The 27,177-nt window shown below is 43.5% G+C and overlaps 1 protein-coding gene across 3 annotated transcripts; it reads left to right on the plus strand.

The window, feature by feature from the left end:
- UQCC6 (ubiquinol-cytochrome c reductase complex assembly factor 6) lies at positions 1 to 25,387 on the plus strand. 3 transcript variants are annotated; one of them, XM_069764244.1, is made up of 4 exons: positions 1 to 128; positions 9,480 to 9,603; positions 13,351 to 13,452; positions 24,865 to 25,387. In XM_069764244.1, exons 1-3 carry the CDS (start codon positions 16 to 18, stop codon positions 13,438 to 13,440), a joined length of 327 nt encoding a protein of 108 aa, XP_069620345.1. In that variant the 5' UTR covers positions 1 to 15; the 3' UTR covers positions 13,441 to 13,452; positions 24,865 to 25,387. The 3 variants fall into 3 exon arrangements, with proteins under 3 accessions (XP_069620345.1, XP_069620346.1, XP_069620343.1); XM_069764245.1 differs by lacking the exon at positions 24,865 to 25,387 and adding an exon at positions 21,796 to 24,839; XM_069764242.1 differs by lacking the exon at positions 24,865 to 25,387 and having other exon boundaries at positions 13,351 to 13,566.
- The last annotated feature ends 1,790 nt before the right edge of the window (positions 25,388 to 27,177 follow it).

The raw sequence follows: 27,177 nt of genomic DNA on the forward strand, positions 1-27,177 counted from the left end.
TGAAAGTCATTTTTTATGTGCGGAGACAGTCTGACGTTGACCTCTAGCGACCAAGTCGTTCTGTGTTCGGGGGCAGAGAGAGAAGATAGCTCGTCCTCACGGTGTATGGGAGCCGGACGACGGACAAGGTGAGGACGTGTATGGCGGCGTGTGAGACACTATGTTCGCACCCCCTGCTTTTAGGTGAGGGCGGTATGGAGGTACAGCCTGCGGCACACTGTGCTATGGTGCCTTCTGCAGGGCTGGGTAGTGGTAGTCAGACTCAGCCCATACATACAGGTTTGCAGGGTGCCCCCCTAGGTGAGGGTGCCCCCCTAGGTGAGGGTGCCCCCCTAGGTGAGGGTGCCCATAGTGACCACATCCCCCATTACTCCAGCACAGTCTGCACTTGTTGTGTGCATGTATGAGAGGTGCACGGTTAACCCTTTCCCTTTCCTGGGAATAAACCTCTTGCCCAGTGGTCCACACGTGTGAAGGGTGCTCAGGAGCTGAGCCTGCAGCCCATGATGTAGATGCCGGCTGTGTTACATAGTGGGCATCTGTCTGGCAGTCAGTTGAGGTTTGGCTGCCGCAGATCTGTTGCTGGGGTGCGTACACTGGGGTCCATCTGCCCCCTGAATCGGTTCCAGTGGCAGTCGGGATCTTGCTGAAGCCCACCGTGGCCACTTCTATGGCTGAGCTGGATCGGAGACTGAGATCTCCACTCTATGCTGTAAAACGGTTGTTTTGTGGGCTGTAGTGCGAGGGACCACACACCCGCAGGTTCAGGTCTCCTAAGGCCGGCGTCACACTTGCGAGTTTTACGGACGTAAGAGCGCAGAAACTACGTCCGTAAAACTCGCAAAAAATACGGCACAATTATTCTCTATGCCCCTGCTCCTATCTGCCGTATTAAACTGATCAGTATTATACGGCTTTCTACGGCCGTAGAAAATCGCAGCATGCTGCGTTTGTCACCGTATTGCGCAAATAAAACGTCAATGAAAGTCTATGGAAGCCCCAAAAATACGGATTAGACCAGCAGTGTGACTTGCGAGGAATACGCAGCGCTGTTAGAGAGAAAAGCCGGCAATTCAGTGCGGTGTGCAGTAAAATCACACTGACAGCTTACAGTAGAATAGGTAGAATAAATGTGTACACATAGAATAGGTATATATATATATATATATATATATATATATATATATATATATATGTCAGTGAGACACATATATGTATATATATTAATATTTCATCCAGCGCGATATAGCAGAAAGCCGGTAATTCAATTGCCGGCTTTTGCTTTCTCCTTCCTAAAACCCGACATGATATGAGACCTGGTTTACATCCAGTAAACCATCTCATATCACCATTTTTTTGCATATTCCACACTACTAATGTTAGTAGTGTGTATATGCAAAATTTGGTCGTTCTAGCTAGTAAATTAAGGGGTTAAATGGCGGAAAAAATTGGCGTGGGCTCCCGCGCAATTTTCTCCGCCAGAGTAGTAAAGCCAGTGACTGAGGGCAGATATTAATAGCCTGGAGAGGGTCCATGGTTATTGGCCCCCCCCTGGCTAAGCACATTTGCCCCCAGCCACCCCAGAAAAGGCACATCTGTAAGATGCGCCTATTCTGGCACTTGGCCACTCTCTTCCCATTCCCGTGTAGCGGTGGGATATGGGGTAATGAAGGGTTAATGTCACCTTGCTATTGTAAGGTGACATTAAGCCAAATTAATAATGGAGAGGCGTCAATTATGACACCTATCCATTATTAATCCAATACTAGTAAAGGGTTAAAAAAAACACACACACATTATTAAAAATTAATTTAATGAAAAAAACACAAAGGTTGTTGTATTAATTTATTCTACTCTCAATCCACTCACTGAAGACCCTCGATCTGTAAATAAAAAAAATAAAAATAAACCAAGAATATACATACCGTATATACTCGAGTATAAGCCGAGATTTTCAGCCCATTTTTGGGGGCTGAAATTCCCCCTCTCGGCTTATACTCGAGTCATACCCGGGGGTCGGCAGGGAAGGGGGAGCTGGGGCCGTCTAATTATACTCACCTACTCCTGGTGCGGTCCCTGCACGTCTTTTTTTTCCCGGTGCCGACAGCTTCTTCCTGTACTGAGCGGTCACATGGTACCGCTCATTACAGTAATGAATATGCAGCTCCACCACCCATAAGGGTGGAGCCGCATATTCATTACTGTAATGAGTGGTAACGGTGATCGCTCAATAGAGGAGGAAACATCAGCAACGGGGAACCAGGGACTGCACCGCGCCAGGAGCAGGTGAGTATAATGGGGAAGGGAGTGGAGCGCTGCACGATATTCACCTGCTCCCTGTTCCAGCCGCCGCTCCGTCTTCAGTGTCTTCTGCAGTGACGCTCAGGTCAGAGGGCGCGGTGACGTGGTTAGTGAGAACCCTCTGCCTGAACGTCAGTGCAGAAGACGCTGAAGATGGAGCGGCGCCGGAACGAATTCAGGTGAATATTGAAAGTGCCGGGGGCCTGAGCGACAGGTGAGTATGTGTTTATTTTTTTTATTTATTTATTTTTATTGCAGCAACAGCAAATGGGGCAAGTGTCTGTATGGAGCATCTTCTGGGACCATAACGTTTGTGCAGCATTATATGGGGAAAGTGTCTGTATGGGGCCATAATCAACGTTTGTGCAGCACTATATGGGGCAAATATCATTATGGAGCATCTTATGGGGCCATAATCAACATTTGTGCAGCATTATATTGGGCAAATCTGTCTATGGAGCATCTTATGGGGCCATTATTAACCTTTATGCAGGATTATATGGGGCATATTTTAATATGGAGCATCTTATGGGGCCATCATAAACTTTATGGAGCATTATATGGGGCTCCTGATTCAATATGGATATTCAAAAACACTTAACCTACTGATGTCTCAATTAATTTGACTTTTATTGGTATCTATTTTTACTTTTGACATTTACAGGTAGCTGCTGCATTTTCCACCCTAGGCTTATACTCGAGTCATTAAGTTTTCCCAGTTTTTTGTGGCAAAATTAGGGGGGTCGGCTTATACTCGAGTATATACGGTACCTTCCGAGGATCTGTAATGTCCAACGATGTAAATCCATCTGAAGGGGTTAAAATATTTTGCAGGCAGGAGTTCTGTTAATGCAGCGCTACTCCTGCCTGCAAAACCCCAGCGAATGAAGGTAAAGTAGGTCAATGACCTATATTTAGCTTCATTTGCGGTGAGGCGCCCTCTGCTGGCTGTTCCTAGATCGTGGGAATTTTCCTAGAAAGCTCCCTGGCTCAAGTTCATATGAGGACAACCAGCAGAGGGCGCCTCTTATGATCTCGAGCCAGGGAGCTTTCTAGGAAAGTTCCCATGATCTAGGAACAGCCAGCAGAGGGCGCCTCACCGCAAATGAAGCTAAATATAGGTCATTGACCTACTTTACCTTCATTCCCTGGGGTTTTGCAGGCAGGAGTAGTGCTGCATTAACAGAACTCCTGCCTGCAAAATATTTTAACCCCTTCAGATGGATTTACATCGTTGAACCTTACAGATCCTCGGAAGGTATGTATATTCTTGGTTTATTATTTTTTTTGATTTACAGATCGAGGGTCTTCAGTGAGTGGATTGAGAGTAGAATAAATTAATACAACAGCCTTTGTGTTTTTTTCATTAAATTAATTTTTAATAATGTGTGTGTGTTTTTTTTTTTAACCCTTTCCTAGTATTGGATTAATAATGGATAGGTGTCATAATTGACGCCTCTCCATTATTAATCTGGCTTAATGTCACCTTACAATAGCAAGGTGACATTAACCCTTCATTACCCCATATCCCACCGCTACACGGGAATGGGAAGAGAGTGGCCAAGTGCCAGAATAGGCGCATCTTCCAGATGTGCCTTTTCTGGGGTGGCTGGGGGCAGGTGTTTTTAGCCAGGGGGGAAGCCAATAACCGTGGACCCTCTCCAGGCTATTAATATCTGCCCTCAGTCACTGGCTTTACCACTCTGGCGGAGAAAATTGCGCGGGAGCCCACGCCAATTTTTTCCGCCATTTAACCCCTTAATTTACTAGCTAGAACGACCAAATTTTGCATATACACACTACTGACATTAGTAGTGTGGAATATGCAAAAAAAAATGGGGATATGAGATGGTTTACTGTATGTAAACCAGGTCTCATATCATGTCGGGTTTTAGGAAGGAGAAAGCAAAAGCCGGTAATTGAATTACCGGCTTTCTGCTATATCGCGCTGGATGAAATATTAATATATATACATATATGTGTCTACTGATATATATATATATATATATATATATATATATATATGTACACAGTATATATGGGTTTTTTTTTGTGTTTTTTTTACACATGGATCCCTTCTATAGCCGTATGTCGGTTTTGCAAGCCTGCGATAAAAACACGCATTACGGCTGCCATACGGATTACATACGGAGGATGCCACGCGCAAAAAACGGTGACACACTCTGCCTACGGAGGAGCTACGGACCACTATTTTCAGGACTTTTCAGCGTATTACGGCCGTAATATACGGACCGTATTTTCATACGCTGAGTGTGAAGCCGGCCTAAGGAGGCAACTAAATATGTTTCACCAAGTGAACAAAAGTCCTCTTGCATTTGTTAGGTTCCTTGATGTTATGAAGTCATGTGATGCCTAAGGCTATGTGCACACGTTCAGGATTTTTCGCGTTTTTTTGGCCGTATTCCGCGGAAAAAAAACGCTAAAAAAAGCTTACATTAAGCATCCCATCATTTCAATGCATTCCGCAATTTTTGTGCACATTCTACATTTTTTTTCTTCGAAAAAAACGCTTCGTGGTAAAAGAAAAACGCAGCATGTTCATTAATTTAGTGTATTTTTCACGTTTTTGCCGTTATATTATTGCATTAGGAAGCTCTGGAAAAAAGCGAAAATCCACACAAGAAAAAAAAGGCAATAAAAACGCAAAAGAAAACAACCACACGCGGATTTCCTGCAGAAAAGTCCATTATTTGTTCAGGAAAATTCTGCAGACATTCCTGAACAAGTGCACATAGCCTAAGGCTGTGTGCACACATTGCGTTTTTTTGTTTAGTGCAGATTTGTCACAAAACCTCAAGGGTTTCCTATTCCCAGCAAAGTGAGTGAGGGTATGTGCACACGTTGCAGATTTTCCAGCAGATCCGCAGTGTTTTTGACGCTGCGGATTCGCAGCTGTTTTCCATGTGGTTTAGAGTATCATGTTAACCTATGGAAAACCAAATCCACTGTGCACATTCTGCAGAAAAAACGTGCCGAACGCAGCGTTGTCTTTTTTCGCAGCATGTCAATTCTTTGCGGATCTGCAGAGTTTCTGCACCCATTGACTTGCATTGAGTCAAGATGTAAAAAAGATCTGTGGTTTAGCTGTAGATGAAACGCTGCAGATTGGGAGGAGGGAAGAGTGTGGGCGGAGCTATGCGTGTCTGTGTGGTCGGCGGGGCTGTCCGTGGGTGTGCGGGTGTCTGCCGGAGCTGTCTGTGGGCTGTTCAGGGGTCTGCCGGGGCTGTCCGGGGGTCTGTGGTGCTGTGTGTGTGCGTGCGCAGGCATCGTCCGATCGGTCTATGCCTGCTGCAGTGACAGTGATTGACACATTAGCCAATGATGGGACAGTAGTAGTCCCATCATCCGGCTAATGTGTTGAATGTAAAAAAAAGAACAAAAAACACATACACACATATACAGTACATACAAATAGACATACAGTATATACAGCATAACATACAACATAGAGTACATACTCACCAATCACCTTGATCCCGAAGCCATCGATCACCTAAAAAAAATATTAAAATAATAAACCAACAATATACTCCCTGATCCACAGTAATACAATTAATACGAGTGTCCCACGACAATCTCCCGTCGAGAGCTGCCACATCAGCTGATGCGACCGCTCTCCAGGGGCTTCGGGATACAATGACGAAAGGTATCTTTCCACACTGTATCCCTCCGCCGCGGTGAGTATAGTTCATACTGTCACTTGTGGCACGCAGCATTACCATAAAGTGAGAGCAATGAACTCAGGTAACTTCTCAGTGATGCACTGCAGGAGCCATTGTCTCCTGTCAGTGTGTCACTGAGGGTCATATAGAGCAGTGACATCACCCGATGTCACTGTTCTATAGGGGAGATCGTCGTGGGACACTCGTTATTAATTGGACTGCGTCGGACAGGGAGTATACGGTTGGTTTATTATTTTTTATTTTTTGCAGGCAATCGAGGGCGTCGCAGGAATTAGGCGTGGTTGTAAGTATGGTGAAATTAAGAATATTAAAATACTTTTTCTGGCTGTGTCTTTTTTTTTTTTTTTTTTTAGTACTTCACTACTATAGGATTAATAATCGATATGTGTCTTATTGACGCCTCTCCATTACTAACCAGGCTTAATGTCATCTAATGGTGACATTAACCCCTTATTACCCCATATCCCACTGCTACACGGTAGTGGGAAGAGAGAGAGGCTAAGTGCGCCATTTCTGGGGAGGCTGGGTGCTGGTATTTGAAGCCGTGGGGGGGGGGGGGCGCAATATCCATGGCCCCTACCTAAGCTATGAATATCAGCCCGCAGGGAGGACACAGGTCATTTTTTTTTTTTTTTTTTTCTTTGGGGGGGGGGGGGGGTCTCCCTATTTTAATAGCCAGTAAAGGCTATTCAGACAGCTGCGGGCTGATATTCATAGTCTGAGAAGGGCCATAGGTATTACCCCATTCCCAGGCTGCAAATATAAGGCCCTCGGCGCAGAAAATTAAGCGGGAGCCCATGCCATTTTTTCCGTTTTTTTTTTATTTTTAAATTAAACATTGTTCATTAATAAACATCTATGGATAGATGTAGATAGATATAGCTATAGACACATAGCTATATCTATATATATATATATATATTTGCGCTGGAGGTCCCCAATGATTTTAAAACCAGATGGTAACAAAACCGTTTACATAGGAAAAAATAGTTTATACCGTAACCAAACAGTTACCTAATTGGCATATTAATTACCTTCTGTTCAAATGTATATACACGTGCTGCAGTTTCCCAAGTATGTACGCGGCAGTGACTCTTGTTGGGATGTGTGAGGAAAGGGTGTTAGACCTGTCCCGGCCGGTGACAGTCACCCCTTACCTCACAGGCGATGTTGCCGGATCCTCAGCGGTGAAACCGCGCTTCCCAAAGCAGGTTCCCGGCGATGATCAGGAATCTTCAGCGGTGAGACCGCTTTTTTTTTGTTCAATAATAGATCTTTATTTAGCTTTCAAAAACGCATCTGTGTTTTCTGCCAAGAGATGCTGATTCAGTGCGGAAAAATCCGCAGGCAAATCTGCAACGTGTGCACATACCCTGAGAATCTTGAAGTCTCGTGCACACGTTGCTTATTTGTCACTTGCAGATTTGGTGCAGATTTAAATCTACATGGCAGTTCTTTCATAAGGGTGTGTTTTCACGGTCAGTAAATGCTGCGGGTTTGACACTGCGTACAGCCGGAGCGTCCATCCCGCAGCGTCCAGATGTTACAGCATAGTGCGTAAACGGACATGCGACGCGTCTTTTCAGACCGCAGAATGTCTATTTATGTTGCAGAGACACTCAGTCTCCGCAGCAGCATAAATTTCCCATAGACTATCATTAGATGTGGTAAAACAGCATCATCTTTATAGTCACATGCGTAGTAAGTGCTGAAATGCAGCTGACTACACGTGTACTAATTTAAATAATGTCTTGCCTTGTTTCAGCCGGAAGTTCGTGTACATTGCAGTTCTCACGATGAGATCAGCTGACCGCGAGAACTGCCGTGCATGTGACCACCGGGGTTATCTCTGGTCACTAGCAAAGTTCTCACGGTCAGCTGATCGGGAGAACTGCAGTGCAGCCCATTACTAATCCGTGGGCTTGAAGTCACCGGACAATACAAAGGTGACATGAACCCCACAAATATTACCCCACTTACCACCGCTACAGGGCAAGTGGGAAGAGCCTGGTAAAGTGCCACAATTGGCGCATCTTTGGATGTGCCAATTGTGGGGCAGCTGCAGGCTGCTATTTTTAGGCTGGTGAGGGCCAAAATCCAGGCGGCAGCTGTCTGCTTTTTCCTTGGCTGGTTAATAAAAATAGGGGGACCCCACGCTGTTTCTTTTTGGAGGGGATCCCACTATTTTTGCTAACCATCCAAGGTAAGTAGACTGCTGCTGCCTAGTATTATCAGACTGGTAAGGTTCATGGATATTGAATCTTTACTAGCCTGAAATACCAGTCCCATTAGTCTGCTTTACTCTGGCTGGTTAACATATATAGGGGGACCCCACGCAATTTTTTTTAAAATTATTTATTCAAAAGGAGGGGACCTCTCTCTGTGCTTTCCTCCACTTTCTGTGTCATGTACGTCCGGCTGTGTCACAAGATTCACCGTTATGTAAATTAGTACACATGCGTAGTAAGCTGCGTTCCTGCACTCAATACGCATGTGACTAGGGAGATAATGCGGTTTTACCGCATCTAATGAAAGTGTATGGGTAATTTACATAGCGGAGATGGAGCACCGCGGGATGCCGCGCGTGCGCAGATGGAGATCGCGGCGGCCATTTTCCCAAAGCGGAGTTTGCATCTCGGCTTCAGGAAAATGGCCGCCGCGATCTCCATCTGCGCACGCGCGGCATCCCGCGGCCATTTTCCTGAAGCCCCGTGCAGCAGAGCACTCCATCTGCGCATGCGCGGCCTCAGGAAGATGGCCGCCCCCACCGATGAAAAGGGTAATAGCGCAGATCGTGCGCTTTTTCTTCACCTGCGCACAGTGGATTCGGCACTTGGACATGCGCACACCACTACGCCACCAACGGAAAGCTGGGGAAGAAACAGCGATGTCACCAAGCCCACCTGACCTGACCAGCCTGATTGACAGGCGAAAACGGCGACTTTGGTAATGTATTTCGCAGCATAGGTGGGGAATCAGGGTACACTACATACACTATTGTAACGCACAGCGCAGGCCCTATTTAACAGTATTTTTATCTCAATCTGAAAAAACGGGGTGACAGGTTCCCTTTAAGGTATCTCAAACCGAAGGTGGTGAAAAGGAAACTCTTGGCCTCGATCAGATAACGGAGCCCTATGGATGCATTTTCCGCATACACCAGGAGCCTGTCCCAGTCTAACAGTAAACGTATGATTTGGATGTAGTGCGAATAAAGCCCAATAGGGCCGTCACAGAGGAAGGATATTAGATCCAGACAATAATGGAGGTGCTGGGCTCATATGACAGATGAAAGAAGCTGTCTGGGGGAAAATGACTCCTTTCCTACCAATCTCTAAAAATCTTTTTAATCGTTCAGTTCTTGGTTATTCTGATCTTACCACCATGGCACCATCAGATCATATTAACTCTCATGACTTTGAAGCCTTGCAATCTGTAAGATCCACTAATATATTCTTTGTGTTTCTCTTGAAGGAAGCACGCTATCACTATGCCTGCGGGAGTTTCCTGGCCCCAATACTTGAAGATGTTTACTGCTACCATCGTATCTATGTTCGCCGGGGCAGAAGTTGTGCACAGATACTACAGGCCAGATCTGGTAAGAATGCAGCTACGCTTAGTAATATAGGACAGTTTATTGCAGTTGATTTCAAAGCAGTTGCATCAGATTTCCTAGATAGATGTAAGAACATTAATTTTAGCATGAAGCTGTTAGAATTGACCAGACCTGTAACATAGTAACACAGTATTTAAGGTTGAAGGAAGACTATAAGTCCATCTAGTTCAACCCATAGCCTAACCTAACATGGCCTAACATGTTGATCCAGAGGAAGGCAAAAAAACCCCATGTGCAAAGATTAAGCTTCACATTGGGGAAAAAAATTCCTTCCCGACTCCACAAACGGCAATCAGACTAGTTCCCTGGATCAACGCCCTATCAAGGAATCTAGTGTATATACCGTGTAACATTATACTTTTCCAGAAAGGTATCCAGTCCCCTCTTAAATTGTATGTGTAGAACTTACGGCCTGTATATCTGGTTGGTTGCATTACTGTCAAACATAAAGGGTTTCTGAATAGTGCAGCATTACGCTATACGTGAGCTCAGAAAGCAACAGCAAGCCTTATGGAACAAAGTAACAGCAACCCTTATGGAACAGAGCTCAGCACTAATGTGAACAGAACCTCTCCGATAAAATAATACGAAGCAGTGGTTGTTTGCGGACGGATCCTGCACTGCAATGTTTCCATTCTCTGCCGCAGGTCTTCAGATTATCACTTTTCTCCCTGTAGACATTCCAGCATATGTGTTCATGGTAGAAGATGGTCACACTCGTACAGATGGTGCAGATATTGTGGCTCCCTGCTAATGCGCAGGACACCATGTGCCGTCACACTATGCGCCATTGGATCGTGTGTGTGTGGGACAAACTAAAGCTTTTTCCTGTTAGATTTCTACAGAATGCATAAAAAACAGTAACTTATACGTGCATATGAAATTGGAGGCACAGTAAAGGCCATATAAACTTCTATGGGTGCCCTATTACTGCTGTGTACAAGTAGTGTGATGACATTTAGGCTCTGTGCCCACGTTGCAGAATAGAAGCAGATTTTTCCTCATCAAAACCGCACACCTTTGCCAGGGAAAACGCATGCGGATTTTGATGCGTTTTTCAAGCTTTTTCCATGCAGTTTTTTGAGCACAAATAAAGTTGGGACAAAAATAAAAAAAAATCATACCAGCCATCATCCAGGAAGGCAGGAATGACCTGGGATTCTCTTCTTCCTGGATTATGGGGTGCTCATGGGATGGCATGATGGGATGCCCATGATGTCACTTCCTTTGATTTACAAAACCACAGCAAATGCGCTTGAAATCCGCAAACATTTTTAATATTTGCGGATTTCGAGCACTGCAATACAAGTCTACGGTGGCGGAATCGCCGTGATTCCGCAAAAAAAATGAACATGCTGCGTATTTTACCATGATGCGATTCCGCATGGGCACAGCAATTAGGGAATGCAAATAAAATTATTGGGATGCGTTTTTTAAGCGTTTCCGCAGTGGAAAAACGCTGCTGAAACGCTAAAAAAATGCAACGTGGGCACATAGCTTTAGAAGAACCTCGAATAAGTCGTGAGAAATCATAGTTGTTCGGTAAAACGTCTTCACTTTTATTGCAGGGATTTTTTTGTGCCTTTTGAGTGAACAATCCAGAATATAAGGTGCTACACAAATCTAGACTTCTTCTCCTGCAACCCTAAATGACTATCGTCCTGTAGCCTTAACATCTCACGCTATGAAGGCTTTGGAAAGATTAGTGCTTGCTCACTTAAGACCAAGGGTCAATGCTTTTATCGATCCCCTTCAGTTTGCTTACCGACATAGATTGGGGGTGGATGATGCTATTCTCTCTCTGTTACATAGGGTACATTCATTTCTGGAGACTGACGGTACCATGGTGCGAGCGATGTTCTTTGATTTCTCGAGTGCATTTAACTCTCTGCAGCCACTTTTACTACACAAAAAGATGACTGATATGAAGGTTGAGGAGGGGATGAGAAATTGGATAACTGACTACCTATCAGATCGGCCACAGTTTGTACAGATGGGAGCAGTGGTGTCAAGCAGATTACTGAGCAGTGTTGGTGCCCCCCAGGGAACGGTGCTTGCGCCCTTCCTACTCACACTGTATACATCAGACTTTCAGTATAAATCTGAACTTTGCCACCTTCAAAAATTTTCGGATGACTCTGTGGTTGTGGGATGCATTAGGGGAGATCAGGGGGATGAGGAATATAGAAGGGTGGTGTCGAATTTCGTGGATTGGTGCAATGGCAACTATCTACAACTAAATGTTAAGAAAACCAAGGAGTTGGTGGCCAACTATAGCAGGATTAAGTTGGAATGCTTACCGATCACTATTGCTGGTCAGGAGGTCGAGCAGGTGGAGAGTTACAAATATTTGGGGGTCCATTTGGATAGCAAACTGGACTGGAGATGCCACTCAGAGTTTGTCTACAAGAAGGGGATGAGCAGATTGTATTTCCTAAGGAAACTGAGGTCTTTTAATGTGTGCAGCAAAATGTTAGAAATGTTCTACCAGTCTGTGGTGGCAAGTGCCATCTTTTTTGCAATCACATGCTGGGGTAGTAGTGTGCGGGCCTCTGATGCTAATAAGCTGAATAAGATTATTAAGAAGGCAAGTTCTGCTGTGGGCTGTAATCTGGACTCTTTTGGGGAGGTAGTGGAGAAAAGAACTCTGAGAAAGTGTATGGCAATTATGAACAATAATGCACATCCACTATATGAGCTATTCATGAGACAGAAGAGCACCTTCAGTAACCAGCTTATACTTCTGAGGTGTAGGAAGGAAAAATATAGGAAATCGTTTGTGCCAACTGCCATGGGAATGTACAACAATAACATTAGGGTTAAACCACCAAGGTGAATGTCTACTTATTTCTATACATTTCAGTTCACTCGTTGTGTATGTCCTATTCTAATGTATAATGTTCTTCTGTCAACTCCACTGTCATGTCAACTATGTAATTCTTTTATGATTTTTATGATTTGATTTAAGTTGTGCTGCTGTGATACCATAATTTCCCACGGGATTAATAAAGTGTATCGTATCGTATCGTAGAAACCAGGCGTTCTTGTTATTAACTGCCACTTTCTAGTTTCCATACACACGTACAGTACATGATGTTTTATCACGCTGCGATTAGTGAATACATGAGCGCCATTCTTGCTACAAATGTAAAAAAAATTGTATGCTACTCAAGATTTTTTTAATCAAAAATTGTAGAGCCACATCCCATTATGACAAGGTGACCTCATTTAGATGGCCTCTATCATTAATGTCCTACGTCTCCATGTACCCATCCAGGTCTGGTCTGGACTGGACAAGTGAAAAGAAACCAGGCATAGCTCATGATTAAAACCTCTCTGAGAGCCATGGGTGGATATGGGTGCCTGGCCATGGAGGGAGACTGCCCCCTCAAAGGATACTACGAAAAAGGCACACACAATCCAAAATAAGGTCACCGTGTCATGGTTGGATGGATGGCTGTACGCTTTTTGTTTTAAAAAAAAAAAAAGTTAACTAAATAAATTGTTGTTTTTGTACATATATAGCAATAGTGAAGTTCATGTGTTCATGAATATCGCAGTATGCTGACACACAGTGTATGTACTGTATATTGACCATATAGTGTATTTATGTACCTGTACATTAGTTTAATACTAAAGGTGTGAGGGACCTTTTACTGTTCTATCTGCTAGTTTACCATCATAACAAAAAGTTAATAAATTCTGATTAATATGTAATGTGTGTTGCAGAGCGTGCCTGAGGTCCCCCCAAAACCTGGAGAGCTGAGGACAGAACTGCTTGGATTACAGACAAAGAAAGAAAATAAGCAGACAAGCTAGCCTTCACGCATGGTTCTTGTCATTTTATAAAGAATTGTTTATTGTATATACATCTGGTCCTGCTAATTTCACTGTATATAACGGACATGGACCTGAAAGGACATAAACTGCTATATGTATAATCTAGCTCCATGGACTGGCTGATCATTATAAGATAAGTCCGCCGATGTACATAAAGGGTGTATACTAGATGTGCTGACATGGCGGCTTTATACCCAATGCGGCAACACCTAGCACCTCACCCCATTCCCCCGAGAGTCTATTTAAAGTCCCAGACAACCCCTTTAATTTTCATGTACATCACTACAAGGCCAGCTTTACTCTTAGTTTTTTAGTTTTCATAAATGAGGCCAATTGTTATTATTTATTTATGTTATTTTTGCAATGAAACCAGCACAATGTGTCATTGTAGTAGTTCCAGGATTTTAGTGGGGATGATGCAAGTTTCAGTTTTAGCTGAAGCTCAGGTGACCGGTTGCATTTGATATTTGCATGTTAGCAGCAGTGAGAAAATACCCTTTTCCCTTGGGGATTTGTGACAGATGGGCCAAATTGTGTAGGTGACAGGGGATATGTGTACAACGAACAGTATACTGGCTACATTGTGAGGGAGAATATTACTGTGGACATTTGCATGGGTTATGCATTATTTATTCCCAAATTTCCCACTTCTAAAAAAAATCTGAGGATATAACTAGGTGAACATGACTTACGGTAATATAATTTCACCTATTGATAACCGCTTTCTAAATAATGCAGGCAGCACTGTTTTAGGTAAAAACATGCGCTCTCATGTTCTTATTTATTGCTTAATCCCTGATCCAGGCCCCCTCCAATCCCCCACGCCCAATTTGTAGTTTTTGCGCTTTTTTTTATATGCGAAGCGTGGTGTCCTGCGCTGAGCATTTGTGCTCTTCCCATGGCTGCAGCGCTCCGATCAGTATTGTTGCTGATCGTAGTCTGCGCCAAAGAACTTTTTAATTTTTTTTAACTGAAGTAGCAGATGTCACATTGTAAGTGATATTAAATGTTTTTTTTAGAAAAAAAAATATATATATGTTACTACAATGCACTAGAGTAGCAGACGCCGCAGTATTAGTGACGTCCGATTTTGTTTTAGAGAAACACAGTTAGTATAGAGTACCATATTTTCTGGTGTATAAGACGACTGGGCGTATAAGACGACCCCAACTTTTCCATATAAAATATGGAATTTGGGATATACCCGCCGTGTAAGACAGGGGTCATCTTATACGCCCAGTCATCTTATACGGCGTGTGGTTCCCAGGGTCTGGAGGAGAGGAGACTCTCCTTCAGGCCCTGGGATCCATATTCATGTAAAAAATAAAGAATTAAAATAAAAAATATGGATATACTCACCCCTCCGACGGACCCTGGCTCTCAGCGCTGCAAGCGTCTGCCTCCGTTCCTAAGAATGCAGTGAGTGAAGGACCTTCGATGACGTCGCGGTCAGGTGACCGGTCACCTGACCGCTCACGTGACCGCGACGTCATCGAAGGTCCTTCACTCACTGCATTCTTAGGAACGGAGGCAGATGATAGCAGCGCTGAGAGCCAGGGTCCTTCGGAGGGGTGAGTATATCCATATTTTTTATTCTTTATTTTTTACATGAATATGGATCCCAGGGCCTGAAGGAGAGTCTCCTCTCCTTCAGACCCTGGGAACCATCCAGGATCGCTCCGTGCACACAAACTTTGTTTTTTTTTACATCTGATTGTTGTTTTATTTTTTCTTCTCTACTTTATATAATAAATGCTACCCTTTACACAAGCCTCACACAGTACACGTGTAAAAGCACCACTTACACACCCATCCCCACTGTTTTAACCCCTTCATGACCCTGGGTATTTTCATGTTTTTGTTTTTCGCTCCCCTCCTTCCCAGAGCCATATCTTTTTTATTTTTCCATCAATATGGCCATGTGAAGGCTTATTTTTTGCGGGACGAGTTGTGCCTTTGAACGACACCATTAGTTTTACCATGTCATGTACTAGAAAACGGGAAAAAAATTCCAAGTGCGGTGAAATTGCAAAAAAAGTGCAATCCCACACTGGTTTTTTGTTTGGCTTTTTTGCTAGGTTCACTAAATGCTAAAACTAACCTGCCATTATGATTCTCCAGGTCATTACGAGTTCATAGACACCAAAGATGTCTAGGTTCTTTTTTATCTAAGTGGAAAAAAAATATTCCAAACTTTAAAAAAAAAAAAAATTGCGCAATTTTCCGATACCCGTAGCGTCTCCATTTTTAGTGATCTCGGGTTAGGTAATGGCTTATTTTTTGCATCCCGAGCTGACATTTTGGTGCAGATATGTTCTTTTGATCGCCCGTTATTGCATTTTAATGCAATGTCGCGGCGACCCAAAAAAATAATTCTGGCGTTTCGAATTTTTTTTCTCGCTACGTCGTTTAGCGATCAGGTTAATCCTTTTTTTTTTTTTTATTGACAGATCGGGCGATTCTGAACGCGGCGATAACAAATATGTGTATATTTAATTTTTTTTTTTTGTTATTTTATTTTGAATGGGGCGTGATTTTAACTTTTATATATATTTTTTTTATTTTCTCATATTTTTTTAAAACATTTTTTTTAAACTTTTGCCATGCTTCAATATCCTCCATGGGAGGCTAGAAGCTGGCACAACTCAATTGCTTCTGCTACATAGAGGCGACGCTCAGATCGCCTCTATGTAAGAGAATTACAGCAGTGCTATGAGCGCCGACCACAGGGTGGCGCTCACAGCAATCCGGCATCAATAACCATAGAGGTCTCCTTGAGACCTCTGGTTGTCATGCCGATGCATCGCTGACCCCCGATCACGTGACGGGGGTCAGCGATGCTCGCATTTCCCCTTAGCGACCGCCGATACGCCTTTTAACGGCGGCCGCTAAGGGTACTTAAACCACAGCGCCGTTAATTAATGGCGCTGTGGAAAAAGTAAATAGCGCCCCCCAGAGTCGGATTTTCTCCGGGGTCTTGGCTGCCGGGGGTAGCTGAGACCCCAGAGAACATGATTCGGGGTTTTTTTTACCGACCCCGCATTTGCGATCGCCGGTAATTAACCGTTTACCGGCGATCGCAAAAAAAAAAACCGCAATCTCTTTTTAATTTCTCTGTCCTCTGATGTGATCGCACATCAGAGGACAGAGAAAAGGGGTCCCAGATAGCCCCCCGATACTCACCTATCTCCCCCGATGCTCCTCGTGGCTCCCGGTCGGCGCCGCCATCTTCAAAATGGCGGGCGCATGCGCAGTGCACCCGCCGGCCGGCACCGGGAGAATCTTTGGGGTCTCGGCTACCAGGGGTAGCCGAGACCCCAAAGAACATGATCGGGGTCGGTTTTATCGACCCCTGTTTTGCGATCGCCGGTAATTAACTGTTTACCGGCGACTGCAAAAAAAAAAAAAAAAAAAAATCAAAGTGTAATTCTCTGTCCTCTGATGTGATCGCACATCAGAGGACAGAGAAATGGGGGATTCGGGGACCCTATTATACTTACCGGTGTCCCTGGATCCTCCTGCTGCTTCTCCTGGCTGCCGGGGGAAAAGAAAATGGCGGGCGCATGCGCAGTTCGCCCGCCATCTATCGCCATCTGCCGGCCGACAGGAGAAGAGCAGTTGGGGCTAAAATTAGGGTTAGGGCTAGGGTTAGGGCTTAGGGTTAGGGTTGGGGCTAAATTTAGGGTTAGGGTTGGGGCTAAATTTAGGGTTAGGGTTGGGGCTAAATTCAGGGTTAGGGTTCTTTCACACTTACGTCGGTACGGGGCCGTCGCAATGCGTCGGCCCGACATACCGACGCATGTTGTGAAAATTGTGCACAACGTGGGCAGCGGATGTAGTTTTTCAACGCATCCGCTGCCCAATCTATGTCCTGGGGAGGAGGGGGCGGAGTTAAGGCCACGCATGCGCGGTCAGAAATGGCGGACGCCACGTACAAAAAAACGTTACATTGAACGTTTTTTGTGCCGACGGTCCGCCAAAACACAACTGATCCAGTGCACGACGGACGCGACGTGTGGCCATCCGTCACGATCTGTCGGCAATACAAGTCTATGGGCAAAAAAACATCCTGCGGGCACATTTGGAGGATCCGTTTTTTGTCCAAAACGACGGATTGCGACGGATGCCAAACGACGCAAGTGTGAAAGTAGCCTTAGGGTTAGGGTTGGGGCTAAAGTTAGGGCTAGGGTTGGGGCTAAAGTTAGGGTTAGATTTGGGGTTAGGGTTTGGATTAGAGTTGGTATTAGGGTTAGGGTTGGCATTAGGGTTACGCTTGGGATTAGGGTTAGGTTTGGGATTAGGGTTAAGGTTAGGGTTGTGATTAGGGGTGTATTGGGATTAGGGTTAGGTTTGAGGTTAGGGTTGAGATTAGGATTAGGGGTGTGTTGGATTTAGGGTTTTGATTAGGGTTATGGTTAGGGTTGACATTAGGGTTGTTTTGGGGTAAGGGTTGTGATTATCGTTAGGGTTAGTGATTAGGATTATGGGTGTGTTAGGGTTGGAGCTAGAATTCGGGGGTTTCCACTGTTTAGTTACATCAGGGGGTCTCCAAACACGACAGCCAATTTTGCGCTCTGAGCTCTGACCTTCTGAGCTCTGCCGTGCGCCCAAACAGTGGGTTACCCCCACATATGGGGCGTCAGCGTACTCGGGATAAATTGGACAACAACTTCTGGGGTCCAATTTCTCCTGTTACCCTTGTGAAAATAAAAACTTGGGGGCTACAATATCTTTTTTGTGAAAAAATAAATATTTTTTATTTTCACGACTCTGCATTCTAAACTTCTGTGAAGCACTTGGGCATTCAAAGTTCTCACCACACATCTAGATAAGTTCCATGGGGGGTCTAGTTTCCAAAATGGGGTCACTTGTGGGGGGTTTCCACTGTTTAGGCACATCAGGGGCTCTGCAAACGCGACATGGCGTCCAATCTCAATTCCAGACAATTCTACATTGAAAAAGTAAAACGGCACTCCTTCACTTCCAAGCTCTGCGGTGCGCCCAAACAGTGGTTTACCCTCACATATGGGGTATTGGCGTATTCAGGAGAAATCGCACAACAACTTTTGTGGTCTAATTTCTCCTGTTACCCTTGTGAAAATAAGAATTTGTGGGCGAAAAGATCATTTTTGTGTAAACAAATGCGATTTTTTATTTTCACGGCTCTACGTTATAATCTTCTGTGAAGCTCTTGGGGGTTCAAAGTGCTCACCACACATCTAGATAAGTTCCTTAAGGGGTCTAGTTTCCAAAATGGTGTCACTTGTGGGGGGTTTCCACTGTTTAGGCACATCAGGGGCTCTCTAAACGTGACATGGTGTCCGATCTCAATTCCAGCCAATTCTGCATTGAAAAAGTCAAACGGCGCTCCTTCACTTCCAAGTTCTGCGGTGCGCCCAAACAGTGGTTTACCCCCACATATGGGGTATTGGCGTATTCAGGAGAAATTGCATAACAAAATTTATGGTTACATTTCTGTTTTTTTACACTTATGAAAATAAAAAAAATGGTTCTAAATTAAGATGTTTGCAAAAAAAAGTTAAATGTTCATTTTTTCCTTCCACATTGTTTCAGTTCCTGTGAAGCACGTAAAGGGTTAATAAACTTCTTGAATGTGGTTTTGAGCACCTTGAGGGGTGCAGTTTTTAGAATGGTGTCACACTTGGGTATTTTCTATCATATAGACCCCTCAAAATGACTTCAAATGTGATGTGGTCCCTAAAAAAAAAAGGTGTTGTAAAAATGAGAAATTGCTGGTCAACTTTTAACCCTTGTAACTCCCTAACAAAAAAAATTTTGTTCCCAAAATTGTGCTGATGTAAAGTAGACATGTGGGAAATGTTATTTATTAACTATTTTTCGTGACATATCTCTCTGATTTAAGGGCATAAAAATACAAAGTTTGAAAATTGCAAAATTTTAAAAATTTTCGCCATATTTCCGTTTTTTTCATAAATAATCGCAAGTAATATCGAAGAAATGTTACCACTAACATGACGTACAATATGTCACGAAAAAACAGTCTCAGAATCAGCGGGATCTGTTGAAGCGTTCCAGAGTTATAACCTCATAAAGTGACAGTGGTCAGAATTGCAAAAATTGGCTCCGTCATTAAGTACCAAATTGGCTCTGTCACTAAGGGGTTAAATGTCAGAATGGCAAATGAGGCTGGTAAGCAAACAGTATGGGAACAAGTAGAGAGTGAAAAAACTCATACGTACATGTATACGACCCCAACACATGAGACAAGGGTGTTTTTTAAGCAATTTTTGTATGGGTGTAAAGAAGAAACATTTTCTAGTACAGTGAAAAAAAGAATGGCACTTTAAAAGTTGCAAAGGGGACCTGTTTTCTGTGTTAAATATAAATGTACACTAAAACAATGCTCTTGTAAAAACAGCTTCTACATATAGGAAAAAAATGTTCAAAGTTACTAATTCCCAGCTGCACATCCTGGGCACTTTCAGCATAATTCGTAAACAATTGCTGACACGATGCGTCCCTTAGATTTCGGTTTTGATAGTTGGGGTCTCGTGGATCCCACAGTTCAGGCCTCTCTTGTACTAGCACCAGCAGCATCTGGACATTAATTGTTCGGGACATAGTGAAATAATCACAACCCCCAAAGGGACATCTGTATAGGTGAATCTATGGTTAATTTAAAATGTTGACAATACCTGCCCAGTAAGAGGGACAAGTACAGAATTAAACTATACAAGCTGTGCGAAAGTACCTCAGAGTACACCCACAGAATTGTGGTCTACGAAGAGGACACACAGATTGACCTCCCTGAAGGCCCTCCTGTCCTGGGCGTGAGTGGGAAAATTGTATGGGAATTGCTGCACCCACTGCTGGATGAGGGTTATCCTCTGCACATAAATAACTTTTACATTGGCATCCCACTTTTCAAGACCCTCTCTGCCAGTTGCATGTGGCACTGTGCAAAAACATCAGAGAGGCCTCCTTAAGCCACTAATTTGGCAATTGCTGAGAAAGGGCAAAAGTAGAACACAAAGCATCGACAACACACTGGTAGTTAAATATAAGGACAACCAGTATCTTGACCACCATACATCGTGACAGCAGCTCCATTGTCACTGTCTGAGGTACCACAACACAAGTCCCAAAGCCAGATTGTATCTTGGATTATAATAAATACATGGTGGGTGCAGATCTCTCAGATCAGGTCTTCAAACCATACAGTGTCATGCGAAAAGCTAAAGTATGGTACAAAAATTTGGGTGTGCACATTGTACAGACGGCACTGTACAATGCTTTTGTGCATGTCCCTCTTTCCACCATATATGGAGTATTAGCGTACTCAGGGGGGAATAGAACAACAATTTTTGGAGTCCATTTTCTCCTTTTATACTTGGGAAAGTAAAAAAAATGGGGCTAAAAACATTTTGTGAAAAATTTAAAAAAAAAAAATCTAAAAAGATTTCTAAAAAGAAAATTTTCACAAAATCTTCTATAGATTTCCACCGCATATGGGGTATCTGCATACTTGGGAAATTACACAACAGTTTTTGGGGTCCATTTTCTCCTGTTAGGCTACGTTCACATTAGCGTCTTTGGGCGCAGCGTCATCGACGCAACCCAAAACGCATGTCAAACCGCATACACAACGCAGCGTTTTTTGACGCATGCGTTGTCCTAAAATGTTATTTATTCTTGACACAATTGAAGATAAAAACGCCCCACAAAGTGTCTAGACACTACGAGAAAGACCACCAATGTGATAGAAGAGGGTGGGTGTAATGGAATTTGTGTATATATGCCCTTGCAGAGATGAATTCCTCCCATTTTGCTTGTGTTTCCAGCATCAAGATGGAGTGTCCCATGGAGAGTATCTACATGAATATGGAGTTGGATTTTGTCTTGGCTAATGCTCTTGTCACTGTCTAGACACTTCATCACTTGTTTTTTACTCAAAAGGCGCATGCGTCGAACAACGCAGGCACCTGCGCCCTATGCGTTTTACATAGACACTAATGTGTTTTTCTGGAGCATTTATGACGCAAGTGCGTTGCATGCGTTGTTTACTGGAAATTTGGAAAAATTAGGAAAAATGCAACATGTAGCGTCGGCCGCGCCCTGTCTGGTGCGCCCAAATGACGCATGTGTCGTACAACGCTTGCCAACGCATACCGGCGCATGTCCATGCGCCCCCCATGTTAAAGATAGGGGTGCATGACGCATGCGTCGGTATCCGTCGATGACGCTGCGCCCAAAGACGCTAATGTGAACGTAGCCTTACCCTTGTGAAAATAAAAAAAGGGGCTAAAAGACATTTTTGTGGAAAATAAACTTGATTTTTTTTTATTTTCACAGCTCAACGTTATAAATTTCTACGAAGCATCTGAAGATTCAAGGTGGCTTCCACTCTCGATTCCAGCCAATTTTGTGTTCAAAAAGTCCAACTTGGTGCGTCTTCCCTTCCAAGCCCTGTCAGGCGCCTAAACAGTAGTTTTACCCACATATGGCATATCTGCGCACTCAGGAGAAATTGCACAACAGTTAAGGGGTCCATTTTCTCCTGTTACCCTTGAGAAAATATACTAATTTTCTTATAAAAAAATTATTTTTGTCCAAAAAATTTGTTTGTTTTTTTTAATTTTTACGGCTCTGTATTATAAATTTCTGTAAAGAACCTAGTGGTTCAAGGTGCTCACCACACATCTAGATAAATTCCTTCGGGTGTCAAGTTTACAAAATAGGGTCACGTGGGGGCAGGGGTTTCCAGTCTAGGCAAAACCTGGGCTCTCCAAACAAGACAAGGCAAGTGCAGACTATTCCATCAAAGTCTGTACTCCAAACCGTTACTCCTTCCATTCCTAACCCCACTGTGCTCACAAACCGTAGTTTTTCACCACATATAGGGTATCAGAGTACTCGGGGAAATTGTACAACAATTCTTTATGTCCATTTTCTCCTGTTACCCTTGTGAAATAAAAATTGGGTCTGAAGTAAAAATGTTTGTGAAAAAAAATTATTTTTTTTCTTCCACATTGCTTAACCCCTTAAGCCCCAAGGGAGGTTTGCACGTTAATGACCGGGCCAATTTTTACAATTCTGACCACTGTCCCTTTATGAGGTTATAACTCTGGAATGTTTCAACGGATCCTGATGATTCTGACATTGTTTTCTCGGGACATATTGTACTTCATGATAGTGGTAAAATTTCTTTGATATTACCTGCGTTTATGAAAAAAAACGGAAATTTGGTGAAAATTTTGCAATTTTCCAACTTTGAATTTTTATGCCCTTAAATCACAGAGATGTCACACAAAATACTTAATAATAAGTAATATTTCCCACATGTTTACTTTACATCAGCACAATATTGGAACCAAATTTTTTTTGTTGTTAGGGAGTTATAAGGGTTAAAAGTTGACCAGCAATTTCTCATTTTTTACAACACCATTTTTTTTAGAGACCACATCACATTTGAAGTCATTTTGAGGGGTCTATTTGATAGAAAATAAACAAGTGTGACACCATTCTATAAACTGCACCCCTCAAAGTGCTCAAAACCACATTCAAGAAGTTTATTAACCCTTCAGGTGTTTCACAGGAATTTTTGGAATGTTTAAAAAAAAAATGAACATTTAACTTTTTTTCACAAAAAAATTATTTTAGCTCCAATTTGTTTTATTTTACCAAAGGTAACAGGAGAAAATGGACCCCAAACGTTGTTGTACAATTTGTCCTGAGTATGCCGATACCCCATATGTGGGGGTAATCCACTGTTTGGACTCATGGCAGAGCTCAGAAGGGAAGGAGCGCCGTTTGACTTTTCAATGCAAAATTGACTGGAATTAAGATGGGACACCCTGTCGCGTTTGGAGAGCACCTGATGTGCCTAAACATTGAAACCCCCTACAAGTGACACCATTTTGAAAAGTAGACAACTAAAGAACTTATCTAGATGTGTTGTGAGAGCTTTGAACCCCCAAGTGTTTCACTACAGTTTATAACGCAGAGCCGTGAAAATAAAAAATCATTTTTATTCCACAAAAATTATTTTTTAGCCTTCAGTTTTGTATTTTCCCAAGGGTAACAGGAAAAATTGGACCCCAGAAGTTGTCCAATTTGTCCTGAGTACGCTGATACCCCATATGTGGGGGGGGGAACCACCGTTTGAGCGCATGGCAGAGCTCGGAAAGGAAGGAACGCCATTTGACTTTTCAATGCAAAATTGACTGGAATTAAGATGGGATGCCATGTTGCATTTGGAGAGCAACTGATGTGCCTAAACATTGAAACCCCCCACAAGTGACACCGTTTTGGAAAGTAGACCCCCTAAGGAACTTCTCTAGAGGTGTGGTGAGCACTTTAACCCACCAAGTGCTTCACAGAAGTTTATAATGCAGAGCCGTAAAAATAAAAAATCATATTTTTTCACAAAAATTATCTTTTCGCCCCAATTTTTTTATATTCTCAAGGGTAAGAGAATAAATTGGACCCCAAACGTTGTTGTGCAATTCGTCCTGAGTACGCTGATATGATATGTGGGGGGAACCACCGTTTGGGCGCATGGCAGAGCTCGGAAGGGAAGGAACGCCGTTTGGAATGCAGAGTTAGATGGAATGGTCTGCAGGTGTCACATTGCGTTTGCAGAGCCCCTAATGTACCTAAACAGTAGAAAACCCCACAAGTGACCCCCCAAGGAACTTATCTAGATGTGTTGTGAGAACTTTGAACCCCCAAGTGTTTCACTACAGTTTATAACGCAAAGCTGTGAAAATAAAAAATCATTTTTTTCCCACAAAAATGGTTTTTTAGCCCCCCAAATTTTTATTTTCCCAAGGATAACAAGAGAAATTGGACCCCAAAGTTGTCCAGTTTGTCCTGAATAAGCTGATACCCCATATATTGGGGTAAACCCGTTTGGGCGCACGGGAGAGCTCGGAAGGGAAGGAGCACTGTTTTACTTTTTCAATGCAGAATTGGCTGGAATTGAGATCGGACACCATGTCGTGTTTGGAGAGCCCTTGATGTGCCTAATCAGTGGAAACCCCCAATTCTAACTGAAACCCTATCCCAAACACATCCCTAACTCTAATCCCAACTCTAACCATAACCCTAACCACACCCCTAACCCCAACACACCCCTAACCCCAACACAACCCTAATCCCAACCCTAACTCCAACACACCCCTAATCCCAACCGAACCCTAACACCCCTAACCCTGACACACCCCTAATCCCAGCCGTAAATGTAATCCAAACCCTAACCTTAGCACTAACCCTAACTTTAGTCCCAACCCTAACTGTAGCCCCAACCCTAACCCTAGCCCCAACCCTAACTTTAGCCCTAACCCTAGTCCCAACCCTAACCCTAATGGGAAAATGGAAATAAATACATTTTTTTAATTTTATTATTTTTCTGTAACTAAGGGGGTGATGAAGAACTACCAGGATCGAGAAACCATACTAAGGAAGGCTAGGATCAGTGATGGCCTAAGTATAAACGGAAATCGGATCTCCATTTATCCGGACTACTCGGCATCGGTGCAAAAACTCAGAATGAAGTTTGGTGAAGTCAAGCGGCGGCTCCGAGAACTGGACCTGAAATATTCGATGCTCTACCCGGCTAAGCTCAGGGTGGTGGTGCTGGATCGTGTTCATTTTTTCCAAAGTCCGGAGGAAGCTACGCATTGGTTGGATACTAATGCCAAGAAAATTGGCACAGAGTGGAACCGATGAGACTGATACCGAGGATTCGTAATTTTACTGGTTTTACCTCTTCTTGATCTTTGAATGTGTTTCGTGTTATCATACAGAATGCACCCAAAAGTCAAAGTATTCTGTTTGGCGGCGCAATGAATAGTTCATACTGGTCGGGGTGGGAGTGTGAGAGATGGACGGTGAAGGGCATAGTTCTAGGTTGTTATTAAATGCTCTCAGTTCTTATACAGAGAAAGTTTGTTTTATTTGAATTTTATTGAGTTTCAGATGGGGAAGGTTGGATTGGTTGTGGCGGTGGGGGGAAGGCAGTAATGGCGGAGACCTGGGGGAGACGGTACTCACTTATTATCTTTAAGGAAATGGGAGGGGATGTTAATATTATAAGTTGGAATGTCAGGGGGTTAGCGGACGCTACCAAGCGTGCGGCAATATTTCAGTACCTACTGAAACAGAGGCCCTCGGTGATATGTCTGCAAGAAACCCATTTAGTGAAGAAAAAAGTCGATATGCTACAGAAGCGATGGGTGCGCAAGGCGTATCACTCGACGTTCTCTAATCATGCAAGGGGGGTGTCAGTTTTAATTCATATGAATACCCCATTTGAAGAAATTGAGGTTAAAATTGATAAGGACGATCAGTATATTCTTTTAGTGTGTAAAATCTTCAATCGTTTGATCTACATTGTTATTTTATATATACCACCGCCATACTCTGGTAAGAAAATTCAGGAAGATATTGGAGTCTATGAGAGGATGGGATGGGGTTCCCCTTCTTGTGGTGGGAGATGTGAACAATATAGCTGATGACCACTGGGACAAAAGTAATCACCCATTGTTGCGCAGAGACGGCAATGACACTCCTTTTCGAAACTATCTTAGAGAAATAGGATGGATCGACTTATGGCGGGTTCGCAATGTTAACACATACTCTTACTCCTGTTATTCGACTACTTACAGCTCTATGTCACAAATTGATATCGCCTTGGGTAATGAGATGAACGAATTGCTAAGCGGGGTAGAATGTAGTCCTAGGATTTTGTCAGATCATAGCCCAGTTCAGGTTTCTCTGAAGTTGTCAGATCAGGCTGGATCGGGGAGGATGGGTTGGAAAATTCACCCCTCCTGGCTACAACTTTTGGACATGGAAAGGGTGGGGGCAGAGATTGAGGACATTTTTGAAGATCAATGAAGGTAGTGCTGAACGCCATGTAGTGTGGGACATTATGAAAGTGTATTTAAGGGGAATTTTGTTCCGAGACATCTCAAGACATAAGACGAAGACTAGAGCACAGGATCAAGCTGTCTTGGAGGAACTGAAGGCAACTGAGGTGGCACTGGGTGCCCATTGCACTAAGGAGTCTCAGAGCCGTATGAGGCTGGCTCAGCAGGAGGTTAATCAGCTATATTTGAGAAAAGCGGAGAGGTTGCGGGCTTTTCAAAAAGAAACTTTTTATTCAGAAGGGGAGAAGGTGGGGCATTTACTTTCGGTAGTGGTTTCAGCACAGAGAGGTTCCTCGCATGTCTACTCCATAAAAACTGAGGATGGGACTCTGGTTACTCGGGGGGAGCAAATTTTGGAAGTGTTTAGAAAATTCTATGGGAAGTTACATACTTCTAGTGTGGGGAGGGGGTCAGAGGACATGACCAGGTACTTGAAGGGGATTGATTTGCCTAGGCTGAGCAGAGAGGAATGTGAGTTGTTGGAGGAGCCGATTGGGGAGGAAGAATTGGGGGCTGCTTTGGCGTTGCTGGGGGTAAGGCTCCGGGGGCGGACGGTATTCCAGCTGAGGTCTATAAGATTTTGAAAGAAACTTTGTTGACCAAATTGGCGGGGGTGTACAATAGTTCTTTGGAAAGAGGGGAGCTACCTTTGTCAATGAGAGAGGCTATTGTGGTGGTCATCCCTAAAGCCGACAAGGACTTACAGCTACCAGAATCCTATAGACCAATATCACTTCTGACGGCTGACATAAAGATTTTGGCAAAAGCCTTGGCAAATAGGTTGACTCGGGTGATTGACAAA

Source organism: Ranitomeya imitator, chromosome 4 (assembly GCF_032444005.1).
Source record: "Ranitomeya imitator isolate aRanImi1 chromosome 4, aRanImi1.pri, whole genome shotgun sequence".
Taxonomy (NCBI): Eukaryota; Metazoa; Chordata; class Amphibia; order Anura; family Dendrobatidae; genus Ranitomeya; species Ranitomeya imitator.

What these genes read in the sequence shown, in the direction of transcription:
- UQCC6 (XM_069764244.1), top strand. Translation starts at nt 16, where the DNA reads ATGTGCGGAGACAGTCTGACGTTGACCTCTAGCGACCAAGTCGTTCTG. An exon ending in GGAGCCGGACGACGGACAAG is followed by an intron (nt 129 to 9,479) that starts GTGAGGACGTGT and finishes TTTCTCTTGAAG; the next exon opens with GAAGCACGCTATCACTATGC. An exon ending in GATACTACAGGCCAGATCTG is followed by an intron (nt 9,604 to 13,350) that starts GTAAGAATGCAG and finishes TGTGTGTTGCAG; the next exon opens with AGCGTGCCTGAGGTCCCCCC.